General features: G+C 36.4%; 2 protein-coding genes across 2 annotated transcripts; one reads left to right on the forward strand and one right to left on the reverse strand.

Moving 5' to 3' along the window:
• The first annotated feature begins 966 nt into the window (after positions 1 to 966).
• LOC111322720 (adrenocorticotropic hormone receptor-like) lies at positions 967 to 3,518 on the forward strand. Its single transcript, XM_022925878.2, has one exon. The coding sequence runs from the start codon at positions 1,801 to 1,803 to the stop codon at positions 2,824 to 2,826; it is 1,026 nt and encodes a 341-aa protein (XP_022781613.2). The 5' UTR covers positions 967 to 1,800; the 3' UTR covers positions 2,827 to 3,518.
• Positions 3,519 to 14,419: 10,901 nt separating this feature from the next.
• LOC111322716 (uncharacterized) lies at positions 14,420 to 15,715 on the reverse strand. Its single transcript, XM_022925873.1, has one exon. It carries the CDS (start codon positions 15,713 to 15,715, stop codon positions 14,420 to 14,422), a length of 1,296 nt encoding a protein of 431 aa, XP_022781608.1.
• Between the last annotated feature and the right edge of the window lie 5,283 nt (positions 15,716 to 20,998).

The raw sequence follows: 20,998 nt of genomic DNA on the forward strand, positions 1-20,998 counted from the left end.
CTTTAATAAAATAACGAAAGGCGCAATAACCAGGATTGAAATGGCAGTTGATCACTTCCTGCCAAGAATGAAAATAATAGTGTTGCATGCATTTGAAATTGTCCTCAGTATTCAAAGTTGGTACGGTTTACATATTATGCCGTATGTTCATGAAGCTGGCGCAAAATCGAAGCCGGTACGAGTCACTAACTGCTAGAGTAATACCTACTTAGGGGGGAGTTTTGAACACCATAGAGGGCAGGAAAAAGAACCTTCAAACTACATAATGGCTCTAATTGCGAACTGTGAGAAGCAAAAAGTGATTGGCATAGAAATAGGAATTTGATACAAAGGTTTTAATCTACATGAGGCATTCAACTGACAAGCAAGAGAACAAACTTTTATTGGCAAACAGAAGCCTGTCAAAAGTTATTTTGAGAGTTATATTTATTTTTCTCCTTCCATAATCGTTTGAATAGTATTCATATTTTTGATTGATGGTTTCAGTTTTTCAGCAATTTTTAGCCGGCTCGATCAATGGAAAGACTAAAAGTGTTATGCCGGATATTATATATGCTAATAGGCTTCTGTTGTGAGCTTTACATTTTGCGGCATGGTTTGTTATTGAAGATCAATTTCGAGTGATTTTGTGATGACCCAAAATAAGGAAACTAATTCGGAGATGATCTTGTATTTATCAAACAAAAGACAAGAAAGAAATGCGAATAAAGACGACTTAAATGGGATTTCCGCAGTTTACAGCCTAAAAAGTTGATATTATCAAAGGAATCGCACCAAATAAAAAACACTCAATCAAAATTATTATTGAACTTTTTCTATTTCATTTTAAGATGAGAGCATTGGGATTGATAAGCTTTCTACGCAATGAATTAAGAATGATGTCTGGAACGGAACATACAAGGGTCGGCACTTATTTTATGTGTCTTTTTTCGGTGGTTAACCTCACTGTCCTTTAAAATGATTTGTCACAAAGACATTGCCACAGATGACCAAAGATTTCATAAATATTTAAAATGGTATGTCAGGTAAATTAGCCTTTTTGGTTCAGCTTCTAGAATGCACTAGCTTAGAAATTTGTAGACGCGTATCGAAATCTTTTTTAGATTGTGTTGGAGGAGAGCAGTTAAAAATACAACTATAGTGCGCTCGTTTACGTGGGTTTTGCGATAATTTCAATGAAAGATTATAATTAACATTATTGTTTTAAGCTATGCCAGAGGATAAATATTCTAGTGTTCATTTCCTCTTGCCATCTCGGCTGTTTTAATACTTTCTACTTGCAAATTATTCATTAGTCATCGACTTAGCCACTGAGAGATTGCATAGGGGAAATGATTCAACTTTGAATTAGCTTTTTCTTGAGTAATTCACGCAGGTTTCTCAATGGCTCTCTATTGCTGTGAACAGAATTTTGTCCAAATATTAATGCAAATGATGTGATGTTCATCAAGAGAACGTCAGGGCCGACCATTGTTGTAATTGGACCCTCGTCCATTCGTATACTTACCAAGTAACTAATGTACATGGGTTACAATAAGGACACTCAAAAAGGATTTATCCTGTTTCACCGGACGTTGGAGAGATTTCAATAGTAATGCTGTTTGTTGGTGTTGCATGAACAAATGAGATATTGAAGTTTATCTTTCAAGAAAGGTGTCGCAGGTTACGATATACTAGCGTAGCTTCAAAACGATTTGCCTTTCATGTGACCACGCTGTTCTTTGGTTAACCTCAGCCATATTGATCATCAAATCAAGAGTTTTTACATAAAAGCTTGAGCAGTCGCCATCGGTTTTAATAATGACCGAGACTGACGAACAAGGACATTTTGACGGAACAGCACCAGTGGCGCTTTTAGCAGGAGTCTGTAGCGCATTGTTAGGGTTAGTTTCATTCGCAACAAACAGTGTTCTTCTTTTGACTCTTTTCAAAGATCCGTATAATTATTTCCGAGCGCGCCCCACGACTTTTTTCGTTGCAAGCCTTTCGTTAAGTGATTTTCTTGGGGGAGCTTTCGTGCAACCTTTGTACGCAACATACATGCTTTGCCTTCCATGCGGAGTTAAGATATCGAACTTATTCAAGATTTGTATGATTTCTTCTCATATTAGCACCAAAATATCAATTTTTACGGTCGTCGCGTTATCAGTGGATAGATTCCTGGCCGTTAAGCTTATTTGGAGGTATAGATCGCTTATGACAGTCAGAAGAGTCATTATATGTAATATATTAATATGGCTTTTTTGCGGACTATTTGAAGCATCGCACTCGACTAGTATATCAGAAGAAATACTCCACTTAGTGGATCTTCATCTTCAAACAACAGTTCCACTGGCTATACTTTGCGTTGTCTACACAGCGACTTACATTGAATTCCGTCGATATTCAAGAAACGTTACGATCTTGCATCAGGACAGTGGTGGGAGAAGGCGCTTTTTTGTTCAGAATATCCGATTGGAGAAAAGGATTGTTTTGACAATTATCGTGATCATAATCGTGCTCTTCATATCACTTATGCCTTACCTAATTGTTACTAATCTGAGAGAGCAGTGTCGCGAGGAAGAAAGCGATGTGTGTAGTAGAGCAGCCTTTAAAGTAACAAGAGCTCTGTCAATATCGATGTTGTGTGTCAGCTGCGCTGTAAATCCGTTTGTATATGCGTGGAGAATACCGCAGTACCGTGAGGCGCTAAAAGCTGTTGGGCGTGCAACTTTCAGCCGATGTAGGCGACAGAACCGAACCACACGTAGAAGTGCTCTGGCGTCTGAAAGGGTAATTGAACAGAACACTCCCGCAAGGGATCAGATTCAACCAAAGAATGACTGACTGAAATCGCCAAGACTTGCGCACGAGAGTTTAAGGCTATAATTTCTATTCAGGATTTTGTACTTTTTTTCTGGAAGGGTTATCGTTGTAAAAATTCTTAGGCTTGTTTCAAGAGCTCAAGACCTAGTTTTTAAAGCTCGAGTGTAAAATGTCTCAAAGACGAATTTGAAAGCTTAACGATGAAAAGAAAAACACATTTCAATCATCCGCATTTTTCATTACTTTTTCGGGATGAGGCCAAATAAAAACTATGGAAATTTGAGTGCGATTGATGAATGTAGACAGCGGAAATGAAGCTTTGTCTTTCAGAAATTAACAAATCTCTGAATAATTAATATTTATTCCAGGTAGTCTTTCATTTGCGCAAGACTGATAAGAACACGATTTAAATCTTAGAAATACGATCTAAATCTTAGCCGGAAATACTTAAGATCCTAATGAGATCAAAAACTCTTCAACCTTTTATTTTTAGTGACTCTACCCAAACATTGCATTTAGCTGATAGATAACTCAGTGATCAGCGTGAGACAAGGTGATCAAATGGTTTTAATTAGTTGTCTTTCGTGTGCAAGTGACAAAGTCTGGTGGATCTTCAAAGCAAATACATCCATTGTAAAAGCACCAAGTACAAGTGACAGGTGCTCACTATATTTGCTTTCATGTGTGAAAAATTAAATTTTAAAAAATCTGTTGTCAGATTCTATCAACAACTGCGGAAGGGTTTAATCGCGCTAGACGGTAAGACCTTGGAAATATTTTTATACACGGAACTATACAGCGAGATATCGCAAAAAGTTTTAGACATTTTCACTCCTTTGACTGAGCGACAGTGGAACATACTTCACTTACCCGCGGCGAAAAAAAGGCGCTATAATGGACTTGAGTGTTTTTAAGTGAAATGTGTCTCTTTTTCCCTACTCTGAATTACTGGGGTAGATTAATGAGTTAGATGAACCAAACCTTTTTTCGAAGTTTTCTTTCGATGGAGATAAATTTACCGTATTCAAACCTAAAGTAAACCACAACCAAAAACTTTTTATCACAAACTGACTGATCTTCCTTAATTTTGGGCAATTACATTCAATTACATTCAATTCAAAAGATTTCACAGGGCTCCAAGCGGGTCATTATTGAGGCGATTAGAGCCATTCTCGCTTCAACATCATGATCAAAAAACCTTTCAGATTTCATCACCAATGGCAATTAGTCTATCCAATCGGTGATAAAAATGAAAAACTTGAGATAAATACAAACTGAATGTTTTTTCCAGGTTTTTAATGATTTCTTTAGCTTTTATTTTCTAAAACAAGCTTGTTTGCAGTTGAAGGGATGGGAAACTCCTCAATTTTCGAAACCGAAAAGAGGGATTGTTCGATATCTTGTAAGCTGCTATGGTGGCTGAAAAACCATTTCGTTTCGTAAAGAAGCTAGTAAATGCTAACGTACCGTAAATTTACCAGACAAATTAGCGTGATTTATTGGTCTCAACATGGGAAACGTAAAGGTTCTCGTCCGAAGTCGTGAATAATGCAAAATATACCCTTCATTGATATTCCATCATACCCCTGCTGTGCATTTTACAAACTGATTACCTGAACGCACTGAGAATATATTGATCAGAGAAAAGATACCCTTACAGTCGAACCGCAACACAGCCTCGGCAGAAGAAAATGATCTTCGTTCAGAGGAGAAAAGTTACAGGAAGGAAGAAGTGAAATATGACTTTTTTTTTTAACCGAGGGTACAGTTTTCTATCGGTTTAACCTTCGAACACCTAAGAGTAGTAAGCAGCTAATGACTCCTATGCAAGAGATGTTGATGGTATGTATACTGACTAGCCTCGTTTTCGATTATTTTCACCACCAGTCCATCTGCGCGAGCAGAGCTGTCCCCCATTTTTCGAATCGGTGTGACTCCTATGCAAGAGAATTACCCCTAAATCAACACATTGACTGAGATGATGGGAATGAAGGGAATGATCGCAAACTCAAAAAAGCTTTTGATTATTGGGCAAATACTCCCTGTAAGAATCATAGGAAATGTATGGAGAGCAGTATGCATACTGATGTTAGGGTCTGAAGGGTCAAAAGATGCCTGTTGAAGGACATTGATACAAACTACCCCAAAATAAATCAGCGCAAAAGAAACTACATATTCAGAGTGTTCAGAAAAAAAGTGTTTGTGAAATAAAGCGGGTAATGTAAAGTGAGTCTATTTTGTTTATATGCTTTTCTTGCTTCTTTCTTTTCGTTTATTAACCGGTCGTAGTAGAGAAGTTGGTTTGGTAATTAGGGTTCTTTCTAGTGGAATTTGAAGATGTAAAGAGATGGCCATTTAACAAGAAGTTGAAATAGTAACAATGACTGTATGAACCTTCCACCGGGGCAGACGAAAAAAATTGCCATTGTAAGGAAGTGACCGTCAGTGGAGGTTATTTAAAGACAAAGATGATTGCTGGAAACATGATATATCAAAGCGTTCCTGTTTTTTTTTTGGTCAAAAAATGAACTATTAATATTAAAGATGAATATCCGAAATATGTCCTGTAAATTTGATCAAATAGACAAATATGACTCGTTAACGGTCAACTGACAAACTGACTAGCGATCTTAACTTCAAAAACTGTCATTAAATTAAAGGGTTTCTTGCTAAAAGGACGGATAATTAGCGAGTTTGACTAGCTGAAAAAATCAGAAACAACAACAACAACAATTTATTTTGCATTAGGGTGGGGGTTACAATGATTAAAAATTACTCAAGAAAAATAAAGAAAAAGAAAAACCTTGCATAATTGACACTGCCCGCAAGTAGCACAGGCTAGTCGCGGCGGGCAGTGACAACAAACAAAAACAAAAAGATTTTAAAAAGAGAGGGAAAGTTGTTTTCCAAAGACAGCCTCAGAATATTTTGATCTCTCATCTCTCATCTCAAGAACTTAAACATTCACAGAATGAAAAACGACGCAAAGCTAAAAATGTAGCCAGATGATTCATTTTTAGTTATGCAATCCCTCATGGCATAGGTTAGAACATAAAATGGACCAAATGATCCTTGAACGGTTGGACTGACCAGGTCTCCTTTTTTCTTTTCTTTTTTTTCATTATTCTTGGGCAATGCTGGGAAGGAAATGACAGTAATTAAGTGGAGGTCATTTAACGACAAAGGTGATACACATCATGCTCCTTTCAGAGAAAAACGACAATGAAAGGACTGTGTTTATCTGCGCGCCTCAGTAGCTCAGTGCTTCCGGCTAGTTCAAAATTTCATGCAAAAAAAAAGCAGATTACAATCAAAGTGAAACTGATTTAAATTAAAGTTAGTGGTTAGATAAATATCATACAGTTCCTGGTTGTTTGGCAAAAAGAGCGAAGTGAGAGATGTAAATCTGTTTTTTATTTTGCGAACTAGAATCAAACAACTAAATTAACTTGTTTACAGTCAGTTGATGACCTAATTAGCTGTCCTAATCTTTAAAAACTCTCATTAATATAAGGGGTTTCTTGTATAATTTTCCAATCTTTTCGAATCATAAAATTCTGACTGCACTCAGACGAGATATTCAATGTGAAAAGTTTATTTAGGATGAGTCAGCCAGTCTTGCCGGTAGTATATGCATCCTAAGACATTCTGCAAAGCACTGCATGTGAAACTGAAGGGTTCTACAAAAAGAGCCTGTGCTACGCCAGATACGAAAAACCACTAAAAAAAACCACTCTTTCGAAAAAAATATGTGGAAACGTATTCCTCATCTAATGCAGCAGCACGATACCCCGCGGAAAGGGTAACTAGCCTAGTTACGCTGCTCATCATTACATCAAATAATAAAAAAGAAGGTGGTCAAACTAAGACAGGCCGACCTAGAATGACTTAATTTTCCCGCTAAACGCTTAAACAATCTGAAAGTACCATGATGCCGCGTGAACCTCTTCAACCTCCCATCAGAATATTCATTTCTGACTAATTCGTTCCCATGTCGCTCAAACGTCAGAAATTACATTTTGAATTATCCGATAACAGTTGTATGACTGCATAATTAGTGAGCTTGACACCATGGAAGAGATCATAAGAAAACTTCAAAGGTCAGATAATTACTTGATTAATTAGAACCAATTCCATTTGTGCCAGTGGGACGTTTGCTTTGAAAAGTAACGACAACAGCCTTGACATCATAGATTAAGGGAGTGGACAAGTTTATATTTTCAGACGACTCTCTTGGAGTTACATGCTTAAGTTAAATACGACTATCAAGAGAAAAAACTCAGCATTCTCTCGAAAGTGTATTGCACGTAGGACGGGAATCCTGGAAGGAGAGTGCAGAAAGATGAATTGCTCATCCCCTTCCCATGTAATATTTTGGAGAAACAGACATTAATTCGGGATCCGCAAAAATCAGAACCCTCTTCAACTTACTGAGCTGTCCGTGAAGAATGAAGAAGTCTCCACAGGTCGATGAAGTCTCTTTGGAGCTAATTGTCCCTTCCTTAACTCCCATATTTCCATTATCGTCATGAAGAAACGGCTCCACTAGAAAGTAAAACTGAGAGAGAATTAAACGAACATTTCATATCCAGTCAAGGGATGGTACTAACAGCAGAAGCTGAAGAACTAAGCGACGAGGAGTGGCGTTTGCTGTACGAGGACATTTTCAAGCCTCTCGACTTTTATTCCATTTTGCATAGACGCAGTGAAAAAGGAAAAAACCTTCCCAAGGAATACTTTAGAAAAACATAAGTTTGTCTGGGATCCGCAAAAATCAGAACCCTCTTCAAGTTACCGAGCTTTACCTGAAGAATGACATGAGAACTTTCTCTACAGGTTGATGACGTCTCTTTAGAACCAACTGTCTCTTCCTTAACTCCATATTTATAGCACTACTAGAAAGTAAAACTGAGAGAGAATTAAACGAACATTTCATATCGAGTCAAGGGATAGTACTAACAGCTGCAGCTAAAGAACTAAGCGACGAGGAGTGGCGTTTGCATGTGCGAGGTCATTTTCAAGCCTCTCGACTTTTATTCTATTTTGCACCAACGCAGTGAAAAAGCTTTTTCCTTCTCAGATCTCTAGTTCATACTGAGGTGTTTCTTTTCGTGATGAAATAATTGAGGAAGTTGATCATGACTTGAAAAACTGAATACAGTAAACATAAACCTAACAATGGACATTATGAAATACTTATTGAAAAGGAATATGTATCGTTTTGTTGTGGTTCCGAAAATGATCCAAAGTGTGGTCTAAGAAAATAGTCCTATATTCCAAGGGTCCATTGGTTCAGTCGATATTCTACTTTGATTTTCATGGGTGGCAGATCTTTAATTACTTTAAGTAATTAACCGACTTCTCGACAAATACCCTTAAGAATAAATTAAAATGAACTAAAATTAATTAAAGCCAATATTATTGGCAGTAATGGTAAGTCTAACGCAGTGAAAAAGCTCTTTCCGCGTACATCTCTGGTTCATACTGAGGTATTTCTTTTTTGTGATGAAATAATTGACAATGTTGATTATGACGCGAAAAACTGAATACATTGAACATAAAACTGGTGAAGTTTGTTATGTTATGCAATACTAAAATGTAATTTATTGTGTAGTCCATGAATGTACAGGATTGATGTAAAAAATAATGGACTATCTTCTTTCAAAAGAAAAAAACAGTTAACAATGAATCTGTCGGTTTCGCAAGGAAGCAGCTCCCTCCCAAAGTAACTTAGCTTAATATCCTTGAAGAGCAATTATGTTATGTGTGACTCTATAATATTATGTAATAAATTAAAGTTTCTAAAGTTGAATATAAATGTGTGAACTTTAACTGTTATTTACCCTTTCCTAAGGGGTCCAGACGTTCATTGCCGGGTACATAAACAGTTATCATGATAAATGACGCATCCACCTATGATTTCCTGATGAGGCTGACTCAAAAAGTATCCCAAGTGTTTCTCTTTGTTAATTGTAATTAGTGTGAATAGTTCTCGTCTCGATAGTTCAGTTCTGTATCTATTAGTTTGTATTTTTTCGTGCTGTCAAAATGTAAATTAAGTTTGTCAGCGTTGTTTCATGTAATCGCCTTTGAGTATTGTGTAGCCTTGTTTAGTCTATTGTTTTAGCCTTTATCCGCTATATAACATCGTAGTTGTAATTTTTATTCAGTCGTTGTTATTCCGGAGTGCCGTACAGATCTTGTAAGTAGTTACGCTTTCGTTTGTATTTTCCTGTAGCTTTTCGTATTCCTTTCGTTGTATTTTAGTTTCGTTGAGTTTAAGTTCGCATTGTTAATTCTGTATTTTTTTTTTGTGTGTTATGTACAAGTGAATCGTCGAGATTGAAAATAGGGTACGTATTTCAAACTGTAACGGAGTGTCAGTTATACTCATGATTGTATGGACCTTCCGACGAAACATGCAAAAAATGTTATTAAAGTGACCGCCAGTGGAGGTCATGTAACGACATGGGCGATTGTTGAAAACAACTGAGATAAATCAAAGGAGTACTCAGTCAAATTTGTCTTCAAACCTTTTGGAGAAAATGGAAAACGGATCAGTATCATAGAGTTCCTGTTTGTTTGTCAAAAATAAGAGATAAGGGGTTAGGGATGTATATCTGTAAATTAGAATCAGACAGCTAAATTGACTCGTTAACGGTCAATTAACGACCAGATTGGAGGTGTCAAATTCGAAACCTCCCTTTATTTCAAAGAGGTTTCTTGTATAATTATCCAATCTTTTCGAATCATAAATATAAATTATCTTTTAACATTTACAAGAATGGATAATTAGCGAGTACGACGTCCTGGAAAAGATGATAGCAAAAACTCTATGTATGGTAAAAAGGTTTCGTCCAAAGTAAAGCTGGCCTTATATATTTTGATCAAGAAATGTAATCTTTCTAAAACGTTAATCACAAGAAATTAAACATTTTTCTAGTTTGCAAAACGAGGCAAAAATAAACATTTAGCTAGTGGTGATGTTAAAATTCACGGCTGTTCAAAGATCATTTAATTCCTCAACGAATTAGAACAAATTTCCTTGGTGCCAGTGGCAAGTGTACTTTTAAAAATAATAACAATAGCCTTAATATGTCACAAATAAAGCAAGCAGATAAGCTTAAGTTTTCAGACGACTCTCTGGGAGTTACACGCTTAAGTTAAGTTCGATTATCGAGAGAGAAGAACTCTTAACATGATACTCTTATACGTGTATTGCACATTGGAATCCAGGAGTTAACCATGATCATTTCAGAAGGAAAGTGCCAAAGGACGAATTCTTCATCCCCTACTCAACGAAAAAAGTTGAAGTACCAGAAATTTGCTTAGGATCTGCAGGAATCAGAGTCCTTTTAAAGTTAGCAAACTGTCCGTGAAGATTGTATCTGTTGACCACACCCGCTTCAGACCTGGGTTTTCTCGTCTTAGAGAATATTTTACAAAATTAACAGTTGTGTGTTGCAAAGTACAAAGTTTTATAATTAACAATTATCGCTTTTCGGAGGCCAGTGTTTGATTGTTTAAATGATATGTTCCTAGCCTAGTTAGTTCATTCATTGATATCGCAAATTTTGTGTGTTGTTTGTGTGAGCTTGGACAAATTGATTTAAAATGCGTAATACTGTAATCCCCCCTCGTTAAGCCTAGATGCTTTTGGGGAAAACTGTGAAAATATGTCAGTTATAAAAAAAACCAACAACAACACCTGTCTCTTCCCTAACTTCACATTCCCTTTATCTTCATGAGGAAAAGAAGTAAAAGTAAGAATAAAACTGAGAGAGAATTGAACGAAACTTCTCCTATAGCATCCGTACATTACGATGCCGCAAACTGTTAATGAGAAAACTCAAACTTATCAGGTGGAGGTTTTTATCATGATCTAACACCCAATTCTTTGTAACTGATTTACGGAGAAATGTGTAGCAGCTAAAGGGAAGACTGAAATAGCAATAAGATCTTGGGATTTGAAGGGTTGAAAGGCACAAAAGATTGTAGCCGAGTCCAACAACGGTTATCATAATATATTAGGCACTCAGATGAGGATACATGATGATGCTGAGCCAGACAATTTTCCTTGTTGGTTTTTATCATTCCGTACGTTGTCATGTATGGTCCATCTAGTATTATACAAATGATAAAGATGGAAGTACTCAAAAAAATTAATAAAACGAATCGAGTATTTATTGAACGTTCGCTTTTGGGTTTATCAGCATATGCTTGTTTTTATTAGAGAGAAGTTGGGAGAAGCTGTAGTTGTACGTAGTTGTTCCGGGCGTTATATAATATGAACCATTGGGACTGTGAAAAACGTGATCACAATCACACGTTTTTTGGTTGTTTTCTAGAAGAGTCAAGGTTGTATCATTAATTATCTCGTAAATCAAAACCGGAATTTTTAATTATCTCAGACGTTAACAGACAATTGAAAACCACGGTCAGTGATCTGAATTCCAAATTCTAGAGTGGAAAAGTCTAAGGAAAGTTATGATTAGCAAGTTTTAACGTCCAAAAAGAACTCATGAACAAAAGCACAAAAAAGTTCTAGGAATAAATGTAACGTTATGGTTGGAATGAAACTCAGTCTCTGAATTTTCTGATCAAGGAAATGGAATATTTTGTACGAAACGGATAAGTAAATTTTGAAAACGTTTTAGTGAAAAGATTAACAGAAATCACAAACTCAAGGTCTATAATGTTGTCTAAAACAATCCATCAGTGGTTAATCATGACTCAACTAATTAGAACGACCAATTCTTGTGGGGCTTATTGAATAATTGATCGTCATAGTAATAACTATGATATCGGTGTGTTGTCTACAGCTAACAGACAAGCTGATGTTTTCAGTTGTCACTGAGTTACACGTAGACATTCTATACGACTACCAAAGGATGGAAACGCGACTCCAAATACTACTAAAGGCTCCAGTTTCCTGGAATTTAACACGGCCACTTGAGAAGGAAAGAGCTCAAAAATAAAAGGTTGGAGAATCAGAAATTTATTCAAGATTCGCAAGAGTCAGGGTCCTCTAAAAGTAACACAACTCTCCTCGATGAACTCCGAACCGTCTCCACAGCGAGATAACATGACTTCAGAACCAACTTTCGCCTCCTCATTGACTCCATTTTTTCGCTATCATCTTCACGACAATGTAGCTAGAGATGGTCGAACTGAGAGAGAACTGCAGGAACATTTCATTTCTTGTCAAGAGATAGTATTTACAACAGCTGCTAAAGACCTGGGCGACGAAGAATGGCCGTTTGTTATAAGAAAACATTTTCAAGCCTCCCGATTTTTATTCCATTTTAAATCAACGGAGTAAATCGCTCCCGTCGGGGGACCTGTGGCAATTTTTGAGAGCTTTTTTTTGTGCGTGGTAAAAATCCTTGACATGGTTGGTTTGCACTTGACTAAATAAATTCTGCAAAATAATGTCAGGAGTACATTAGTTATGCAACGTGTGTGAGTGTTTTTTTAAGTTTTCGAGTGATACTTTTTCCTTCTGCAATATGACACATAAACCATATCTTCCAGGGAACATATTTCTGGCAATTTAAACACGAAGGTTCGCTATAAAAGGAGCCTTAGGTCCCACTGGACCATTTGTCAATCAACCGGCGTGTGATGTAGAACTCTTAGAGTCAAGTCAGCTTGAGCTACAGCTACTCCAAAGCAGCAAACAGTGGGCGCATTCCTCAAAATTGTTTTATGTCTTCATCACAATACAAGAATTTTTGAGATTTGTATTTACTTTTTCTAATGGAAACTGTCTTTATTTGTGGAGGTAAATTTGAGATCGAAGTAGGTGGTTCGCACGTTACCTCATGCCACCATGCTGGTGGAAGTAAACAATAGATATCTCATTAGCTCCTTTTGTTCGTCTACCAGCATTTAAATTTGACCCGCACACGTCAATGGTGAGTGACAAATGAGCCTAGGTCTTCCCAGGGAAGACTTACTTATATAGTGCGCCTTTGTGTTTAAAGTATTTTGTGTAAGTAGTCAATTTATGCAATAGCGAAAATCAGACCTAAAAAAAAAACCAGGCCTGTACGGGATTCGAACCACTGACCTCTGCGATACTAGTGCAGCGCTCTACCAATTGAGCTAACAAGCTCATATATTGAACTTCATATATTCATTGTATCTGATTTATCATCACGGGTTTATTACGAATCAACTTAACGGCCTACTCCCAGTTGGCTTGTTAGCTCAATTGGTAGAGCGCTGCACTAGTATCGCAGAGGTCAGTGGTTCGAATCCCGTACAGGCCTGATTTTTTTCAGGTCTGATTTTCGCTATTGCATAAATAGCGCTCCCTACTGCGAGGATTGTGCATCATACGTACGTTTATCATCATTCGCCGACAAAGCGACTTTATTTATCTCTTGTGTGAAAATTTCATGCTTATGACTTCGAATGTCATGCATCTTTCGAAGCTGTTTTTTCTTTGAAAAGAAAGTGCGTGTTAATCTATAAGGCACTGCATGGGGAATCCCCTACGTATATTGAAAGTACTTTAACTACAAATCACTCCCTACATGGTAGAGAGACCAGGCATGGTCAGTATAACCTAATCTGTCCCAAGTATCGAAATACTACTGAGGCAGGAAGGTCTTTCCAAGTTAGTAGTATTAAGTTATGGAATAGTCTTCCAAATGAGCTTAGGAAACAACGTAGCATCTCCTCTCTTAGGAATGATTTGATGAATTATTTTATAAATTCTTATAGAGACATTGATTCTTTTATAATCTTTGAATAGTTACATTGTTCGACTAGTTAGTTGTATTTTTAATCTCTATGGCTTAGAATGTATTACCAACTAACTTTAGTTTTGAGGGCCACTGGTTTATCAGCGCAAGCTGTTATGTGTATACCCTCTTTAAATAAAGTCGATTATTATTATTATTAAACATTTCTTGTAATCATCATGAGTAATCTTCTTCTTCACAACGATTTTTTTCACCCCTTTGCATTTCTTGCTTTCATCACCTTCAAACAATTTATAACTATACAACTTTGCTCTTAACCCCACAAACTCTATGATTATTGATTCACCAGTCTCAGTTTTAAACATCCCGATGACTTTCTTATTTTGTCCAGTTTTTATTCCAGAAGGATGATTCACATCAAAGTTACTCGTATCAAACATTGTCTTTATGTCAGACGCAATGTCTTTGAAGAAATCATCAGTCTCAATCTCATAACAGAGACTGTCAGTATCAGTAAAAAGAAGTTTGGCTCTTTCACCGTATTTTGGTTTGATGTAATTATAATGAAAATCATACATCAATGTCTTGCTTAAATCCAGAATGCTCATCCCAAGATAAACAGGCTTTTCAAATCTTATCTCAGTCTTTTTCATGTTCATCGCCACCAAATTCTCAGAAAAGATGGTACAATTCTTGAAATTTGGTTTTGCTGCCAACTTCTTTGCACTCTTCTCATTGTTCACCAATCGCAAGTCAATCCGATTTCTCATATTCTCCATGGTCTTTCCAAAGACTGAGTTATTCATCAACTTGAAAAAATCTTTTTCAAATTCATTCTTGGCTTTTGAGCGCAATCTGGTATTCAGGTCGATATATTCTGTCATCCAATCACTCTCTTGAAATTAAATCCCTCCATGAATCTTTGTGAGTTTCATCCCCAACTGAAGAGACAACTTGAGATTTTCACAATGAAGAACATATTTTTCTTTGTCTTTCACGTTGGGAATCAACTTCTCCACATTGTTAATCTTTTTTCTCTCAGGAGCCAATGGATACTCATTGTGCAAGTCATGCAATTCTTCTGGATATAACAAATCAACCTCTAAAAAACACGAATAATTTTGCCAATTTTTCAATTCACATTCATCCATCCACACAAAGCCATGTGTTGGAAGTTTCTTTGCCATTGCCCAACCATAAAGATTATTTGCGTCAAGATATGATATGAATTTGGATGGTTCATTCTTGTCAAATTTTTCACCCATATATTTATTATTCGCTTGACCATATCGATTTGAAATCATTGAAATCCCACCACGAGTTCCCTTTTCAATCATCAACAACATGTCTGAGTCAGACAGGAGTTCGAGTCTCACTCCTGTCTTTTTCAAACATGCATCCCAAGCCAACCCAGGCGCAGTATAATACCAAGCTGGGTCGAGACCGTAGTTTTTTCTACAAACATCACGAAAATTTTCAAAGACATCACACAAAAGCAACACATCTGCTTCGTTGTATAGATTATGATAATCTCTCAATGCTTTGCAACCGAAAACTCTCCACACCTTTCTTGCATGTTCATAATCTTCTTCAGAAATACATTCTCCATTAAGTGAAGAGAAAAAAGCGCTTCTCAGCGGTAATTCACTTTCATCTAGCTTATCAAGTTTATCCATATATTCATAAGGATAAACTCCTTTCCTCAGCAAAAGATCAAGTTTTTTGCCTTTGTAATACTTTTGCATTGTTTTGAATCTATTCTTTGAATCTGATGCCAGATTGGAAACTAGTTGTTCAAGACTTGAAGCCATAAACTTCAAGCTGTCAACAAAGCGCAATGCAAATGTCACATGTTTTTCTTCACCTTTTTCATTGACTCTTGTATCGACCTTTACTTGCTTTGAGAAACTAATGTATTTTTCTTCATTGCTGGCAATACAATCGATCTTTCCCCATGTCTCAGCGAGAGATTTGATGAAGAGATGAGCGTCATAACCACTCGTGTTGTGAAAGAAAACGGGTAAAAATTTTGAAACTCTGTATTTGAGGTCACATGATCGATGTGCTGCACCTCTAAATTTTCCAGAGAGATGACAATGATCTCGAACTTTCATGTCATCATTGCTGAATCGCCCACCACAAATCCAACAAGTGGTGGATTTTTCATACTCATTCATTTCTTTTTTTGAGATAATCATGTCTTTGACATTTTCATATATTTATGATAACTCATAGATATCTTTCACCTCTTCTTCAAGCGCTTTAACAAATATTTGGGCGATGTCTTCATCGCCTTCATCGAAATAAAAATTCATATGGTCCAAGTTTTGAAAACAGTTTTGTGTCGATCATGTTTTCTTTACCAGTAAGATTACAATGTTTTTTGTTGGAGGAGTGAAAAGTATCTTATGTGAGCAGTTCAACCTGATTTTTTGTGGTGTGTGATAATATAGTCTCCCTCGCAGCATAATACGACTAAGTCAGATAGATCGGTAAAATTTGGTGATGTCGCCCATCGGTAAAATGGTTTGCAATCTTAGATTGTATTTTTGCGGGTTCATTGACGAGATCGTCAAAGATGACAACCTTTCTATTTCCCATCGGATACTCTGATGTATTCATGATATCATCCGGTTCCATAATTTCTAATATGTCGTAAACGACTTTCTGTGAAATAATATCCATAAACTTTTCTAAATCCTGTATTTTATCTTGGTGAGGGTTGGGTGTATACAAATATATTTTACCGTAGACAACCAAAGGCAGTCTCAATATATTCATAACAGTGTTTTTCTTTCCACTCCCACTCACCCCTGCTATAAGCATTCTGTAGTCTTCGTCCAAAAAATCATTCAATCTTCGTTTAGGTTTTTCATTCACATGAGTATCAAAATTTTTCAATTTCACCATTTATTATTATTTTTCATTTTATTCACTCAAAAAGCTAAAAAGCTAAAATAAAAGCTAAGAAGCTAAGAAAGCTAGGAAGCTAGGAAACTAGGAAGCTAAGAAGCTAGGAAGCTAAGAAGCTAGGAAGTTAAAAAGCTAGGAAGCTAAAAAGCTAAAAAGCTAGGAAGCTAAGAAGCTAGGAAGCTGGGAAGCTGGGAAGCTAGGAAGCTAGGAAGCTAGGAAGCTAGGAAGCTAAAAAAAATGACTTAAATAAAATGAAAATCTAGATGAACACCATGCAAATTACAAGTCTTGAAAGCTCAACAAAGAAACTATAATTTTCCACGAAGCAGTGGTTAACCAACATAATCACGAAAGGATTAAAATCGAGGTGAAACAATCCACTGATAGTAAACCTGGTCCTTTAGTGATTGAAACCCCTTTTCTCTTCAGCTTCGGTGTACAAGAGAGAATGGATGGTGAAAAAAACGCTGTTGAAGGTTACTCTCTTCCTGTTTGTTTGTGGGGAACTGAAGGTGAACCAACACGTTTACAAAATATCTGTCACGAATATCTCGAAGAAAATTTTGAAGCTGATGTGTCAGAAGATTTGAGTAATATTCTGCATGAGAAAGAATCGAAATCTCCAAATCTATATGCCAAACTGATTTACTCCAAAAAGATGAAAAAGATCGTTTCGCTTTTCAGATCAAAGGGTAATCCAAATGACAATCCGTTTGATTACATCAACCAATATTGCAAAGTGAGAATGGCATTGATTATTGAATCAATTTACATAAGCGATACTAGCGTCTCAATTCAAATGAAAATCAATATTTAAAATAAATTGGCCCATGAAATTGATAAATTCTACAAAAAACTGAAACTTCATGTAAAAAAAAGACCAGTTTAAAGCCTTAACAATTTTATTTAGCAATAATTTCCATAGAATCCTTTACAATACAAAATATTAACAGCGTAAAAAACAATCCAAAATAACTCACTTTCGGCTCACATCTACTCAAACCCCTAAAACCCAGAGAAGCATTAGTCACAGTTGAAGAAAGCGAAGATGAACGAGAAGAATAAACTTTATTCAACAGTCGTTTTCTTTTCATGAACCGTGAAAAGAAAAATTCGTTTGCAAGTGCTTTTGGTTATTTCAACGTGAAAGACAATGTTCAAGTTTCACCTTGATCGAACTTTTCCTTGTATTGTTTTTCCACGTGAGTGCTAATGCCCTACTCTTTTCGAAGAGTGTGTGGGTTCTTCCACGTTCCAATTTTTATCACATATAAGGGCTTGTGAGACGGGACCTCATTTATCGTCCCTATCCGAGAAGACTAGAAAGTCTAACCATTTGCAGATATTATTACAAAGGCAGCACTTTCTTCTCAGTTATTTAAAGACCCTGAGTGTTGGTCCGGCCGGAGTCGAACTCTCGACCTCCCGCACAACAGTCCAGCGCTATACCAATTGAGCTAACCGGGAGGCGGTTAGCTCAAGCGAAGTGTCAAAATGATTGAATCCAAAAATACTTCGTTTTCTTTTGAGTTTTATTTTATTATGTGTTCGCATAATAAAATCTTGATTTTTGTTCAATCTTGTTTCATTATCATCAAATAACTATAATTCAAACCGTCGAGAAGAACAGAGCTATTATTATTATTATATGCCTCTAGAGTGAGCGATGTGTTGGCTTGGAAATATAACATGACGGAAACAGTATTTGTTACCCAAGAATCGTGTGTGTTGGGTAATTGAACAATTATTCCGTTTGTTGTGTTCACAAAATGCTTATTCAATGAAGTAAACTTCAGTTGTGACGAATGCTTAGACTTGATACTATCTATTAATGTGAGTTGGTTAGGGTTGTGATTATGAGTTTCAAATTAACAACAGCCGTACCGTTTAATGGTTAATCTGAAATACCTGTTATTTGTCTTTGCCCTCCATGTGAACTTGTAAAATTCAAGACCTTCTCAATATTTCCACCTTTTGTTCTATCGAGATAATTACTCAGATCAACACTTCCAACATCATGTTTCTTGGCTAATTCGCTGTCGGTATATGTTTTGTTACAAAGATCAATGCCAGCTGTAGGTGCGGCTGAGTTAATCGCCTTGAAATTATTGAGATCAAAGTTACCAGTCATTGCTTGACTTCCATCACGCAAAACAACAAGACCTGTATTTGGTTTGGTGGCAACTTGATTGTCAACATATTTTTTACTCGCTGCTTTATCATTAGCTATTGGTGTACCAAGATTAACGACCTGTCTGTCTCTATTTGGAAGATGACCGTCGAAAGATATAGTGCCATCGATTGTATTATCATTTCGCTTGTTGAAGTAATCGTTTAAATCACTTGAGTCAGCCTTTTTCCTCAACTCTGTGGTAAAAGTGGATGTATCAACTTTACTTGATAATTCAGAATTGAGTTTTTGTAGATTTACCACATCTTTGTTGCTTGTTGGATCAGCTACATTGATAATTTTGTCGTCTTGCATGTTGAGCGCACCTGTCATTGGTCGTCGCCCAACTGTATGAACGTGACTGTCAGTGTAAGCTTTTGTACAAGAATCCTGTGGATGAGTCGGTTCTTTTAAATTCTTGAGTTGTTTATTTTCAATGTCGAAATTTCCATCAGAAGTTTTTTTCAATCCTTCACTTGGTGGACCCGGTGGACCTGGTGCACCTGATGATGTAGTTCCCGTTTTGTATTTATTATGGTAACCATCAGAGAACACCATTTTACTTGTATTTTTGATTATGTTTTTTTGAAATAATTGATTATGAATTGTTCATTATATTTTGTATCAGTATGTGAAAAAGGTTTTACCGCATCATAATATGATTTTCCCTTGTACGATTCATTTACAAAATACAGACATTAATATCCACATAACACACTCATTAGATCTTGATATTGTGTGCTGTTGTATCGAATATTCACTTCCAACAATATGACAAATAATATAATTCTTGTGGAGCATTTAACCCAAAACTGTCGAAATATTCAATGATTGTTGGTTTAATGTTTATTATAACCCAATGCGAACCAGATTAGTCTGAGTCATTAAAATTAGCGATGTAATAACCACCTTCGGTGCACGCTTGATTTGATCTCTTGAGATGACATCTTTGAATTGTGGTATCTTTAGGTAATTGATCCACTTCGAAATGTCGAAATTTGAAATCGGTTTAATCACAAACTGTGGTTTTTTTACAAAGTTGCGCCGACAAGTGGGATTCCATTGAATGGGGAGTTTTTTCCGAGCAACAATCCTTTGCCCGTCTTTCTTTTTTTTGTTTTTTTTTGTACCTATACCAATCGTTGGTACTGGTGGAGCTAGAGGTAGATAATAAGGTATATACGGTCTATTTTGCATACTAGCGCCACCTTTACCGCTAGCCATTCTGTTTTGAAGACCTTTGCCGGTCAAAGCGTTCAAAAGTAGTGGAACACCGATCGAAGCCAATAAAGTTCCGAGAAAACCACCACGTTGCTTCACTGTCGGTTTTATCATTAATTCTCCCCCAGATTGAAGAGCATTTAATATGTCTTTTTTTTGTTTAACTGTCAATAAATGTTTATGATCAATAAGTTGTTGAATTTTAGAATTTGGAATGGGGAAACCTCCTACCTGTCCAGAGCCGAGAATTTTATCCATTGCAAAATTTCCCAAACTAGTTGTAGCACCTGTTTTATGCTAGTGCAGGTATAGCCTTTGTAACCAAATTCATTGCTTTTTGTAATAGTTTTGCACCCATACTGACAAGTGATGAAAACAAACTCCCACCTTCTTGAACAACTTTACCGATCTGCGTTTTACTGATTTTGATGTCAACACCTTTTTTCAAACTTTTAGCTTATTGAATTCTATTGATCTGAGTTTTAGTAAACATCAGTTCATCAGGTCCATCTAGATTTTCATGTGAGAGGCGAATATTCAAAGGTGATCTCTCATTTAGAGCTTTCGCTAATTTCAGTCTTTGATTTTCAGATAATTTCACACCATGTAGATGATCTTTTGTCATTGTGTTTTATATATGATTCATATATAATAAATTTTTTTTGATAAAGTTGAAAGTTGTTTTTATGTTCTTATGACAGCCTTTCCTTTTTACACATCGACACTTATCTCTTCCTCGTTAAGTATTAGTGCATATACAATATATTGAGCATTAGCCGCACCACTAAGATCGTAAGATATTTCTAGAATTGTCCAGTTATTCTTGAGCGAATCTGCCTGTTTTGTCAAATCAAAATATAGAATACCGTACAGATCTTTGAATGACTTAAGATCTATAGTTGGGCCAGACAGTTGATCATTGAAACCCTTGTTGTATTCTGTCAACATCCTCCATACTGTTGACATTTCATTAGTTGGTTCGATTGCATTTTGTGGGTAATACGTGCCAGTGCCCAAATTCAACCGTGCACTTGTAATCGTTCTTGCGGCAGCGCCTGGAATGTTGTAAGTATCAAAAACAAACATATTTTGTTCCGGGTCATTCATCTTTGCATTATTAGAACCCAGACAAAGACATGCCTTGGTTTTCTGATACTATTTGGGATATTGAAAAAGT

Source organism: Stylophora pistillata, chromosome 1 (assembly GCF_964205215.1).
Source record: "Stylophora pistillata chromosome 1, jaStyPist1.2, whole genome shotgun sequence".
NCBI lineage: Eukaryota > Metazoa > Cnidaria > Anthozoa > Scleractinia > Pocilloporidae > Stylophora > Stylophora pistillata.

Bases quoted from the DNA above. Each gene is read 5' to 3' on its own strand.
- LOC111322720 (XM_022925878.2), top strand. From the start codon at position 1,801: ATGACCGAGACTGACGAACAAGGACATTTTGACGGAACAGCACCAGTG.
- LOC111322716 (XM_022925873.1), bottom strand. From the start codon at position 15,715: ATGATTATCTCAAAAAAAGAAATGAATGAGTATGAAAAATCCACCACT.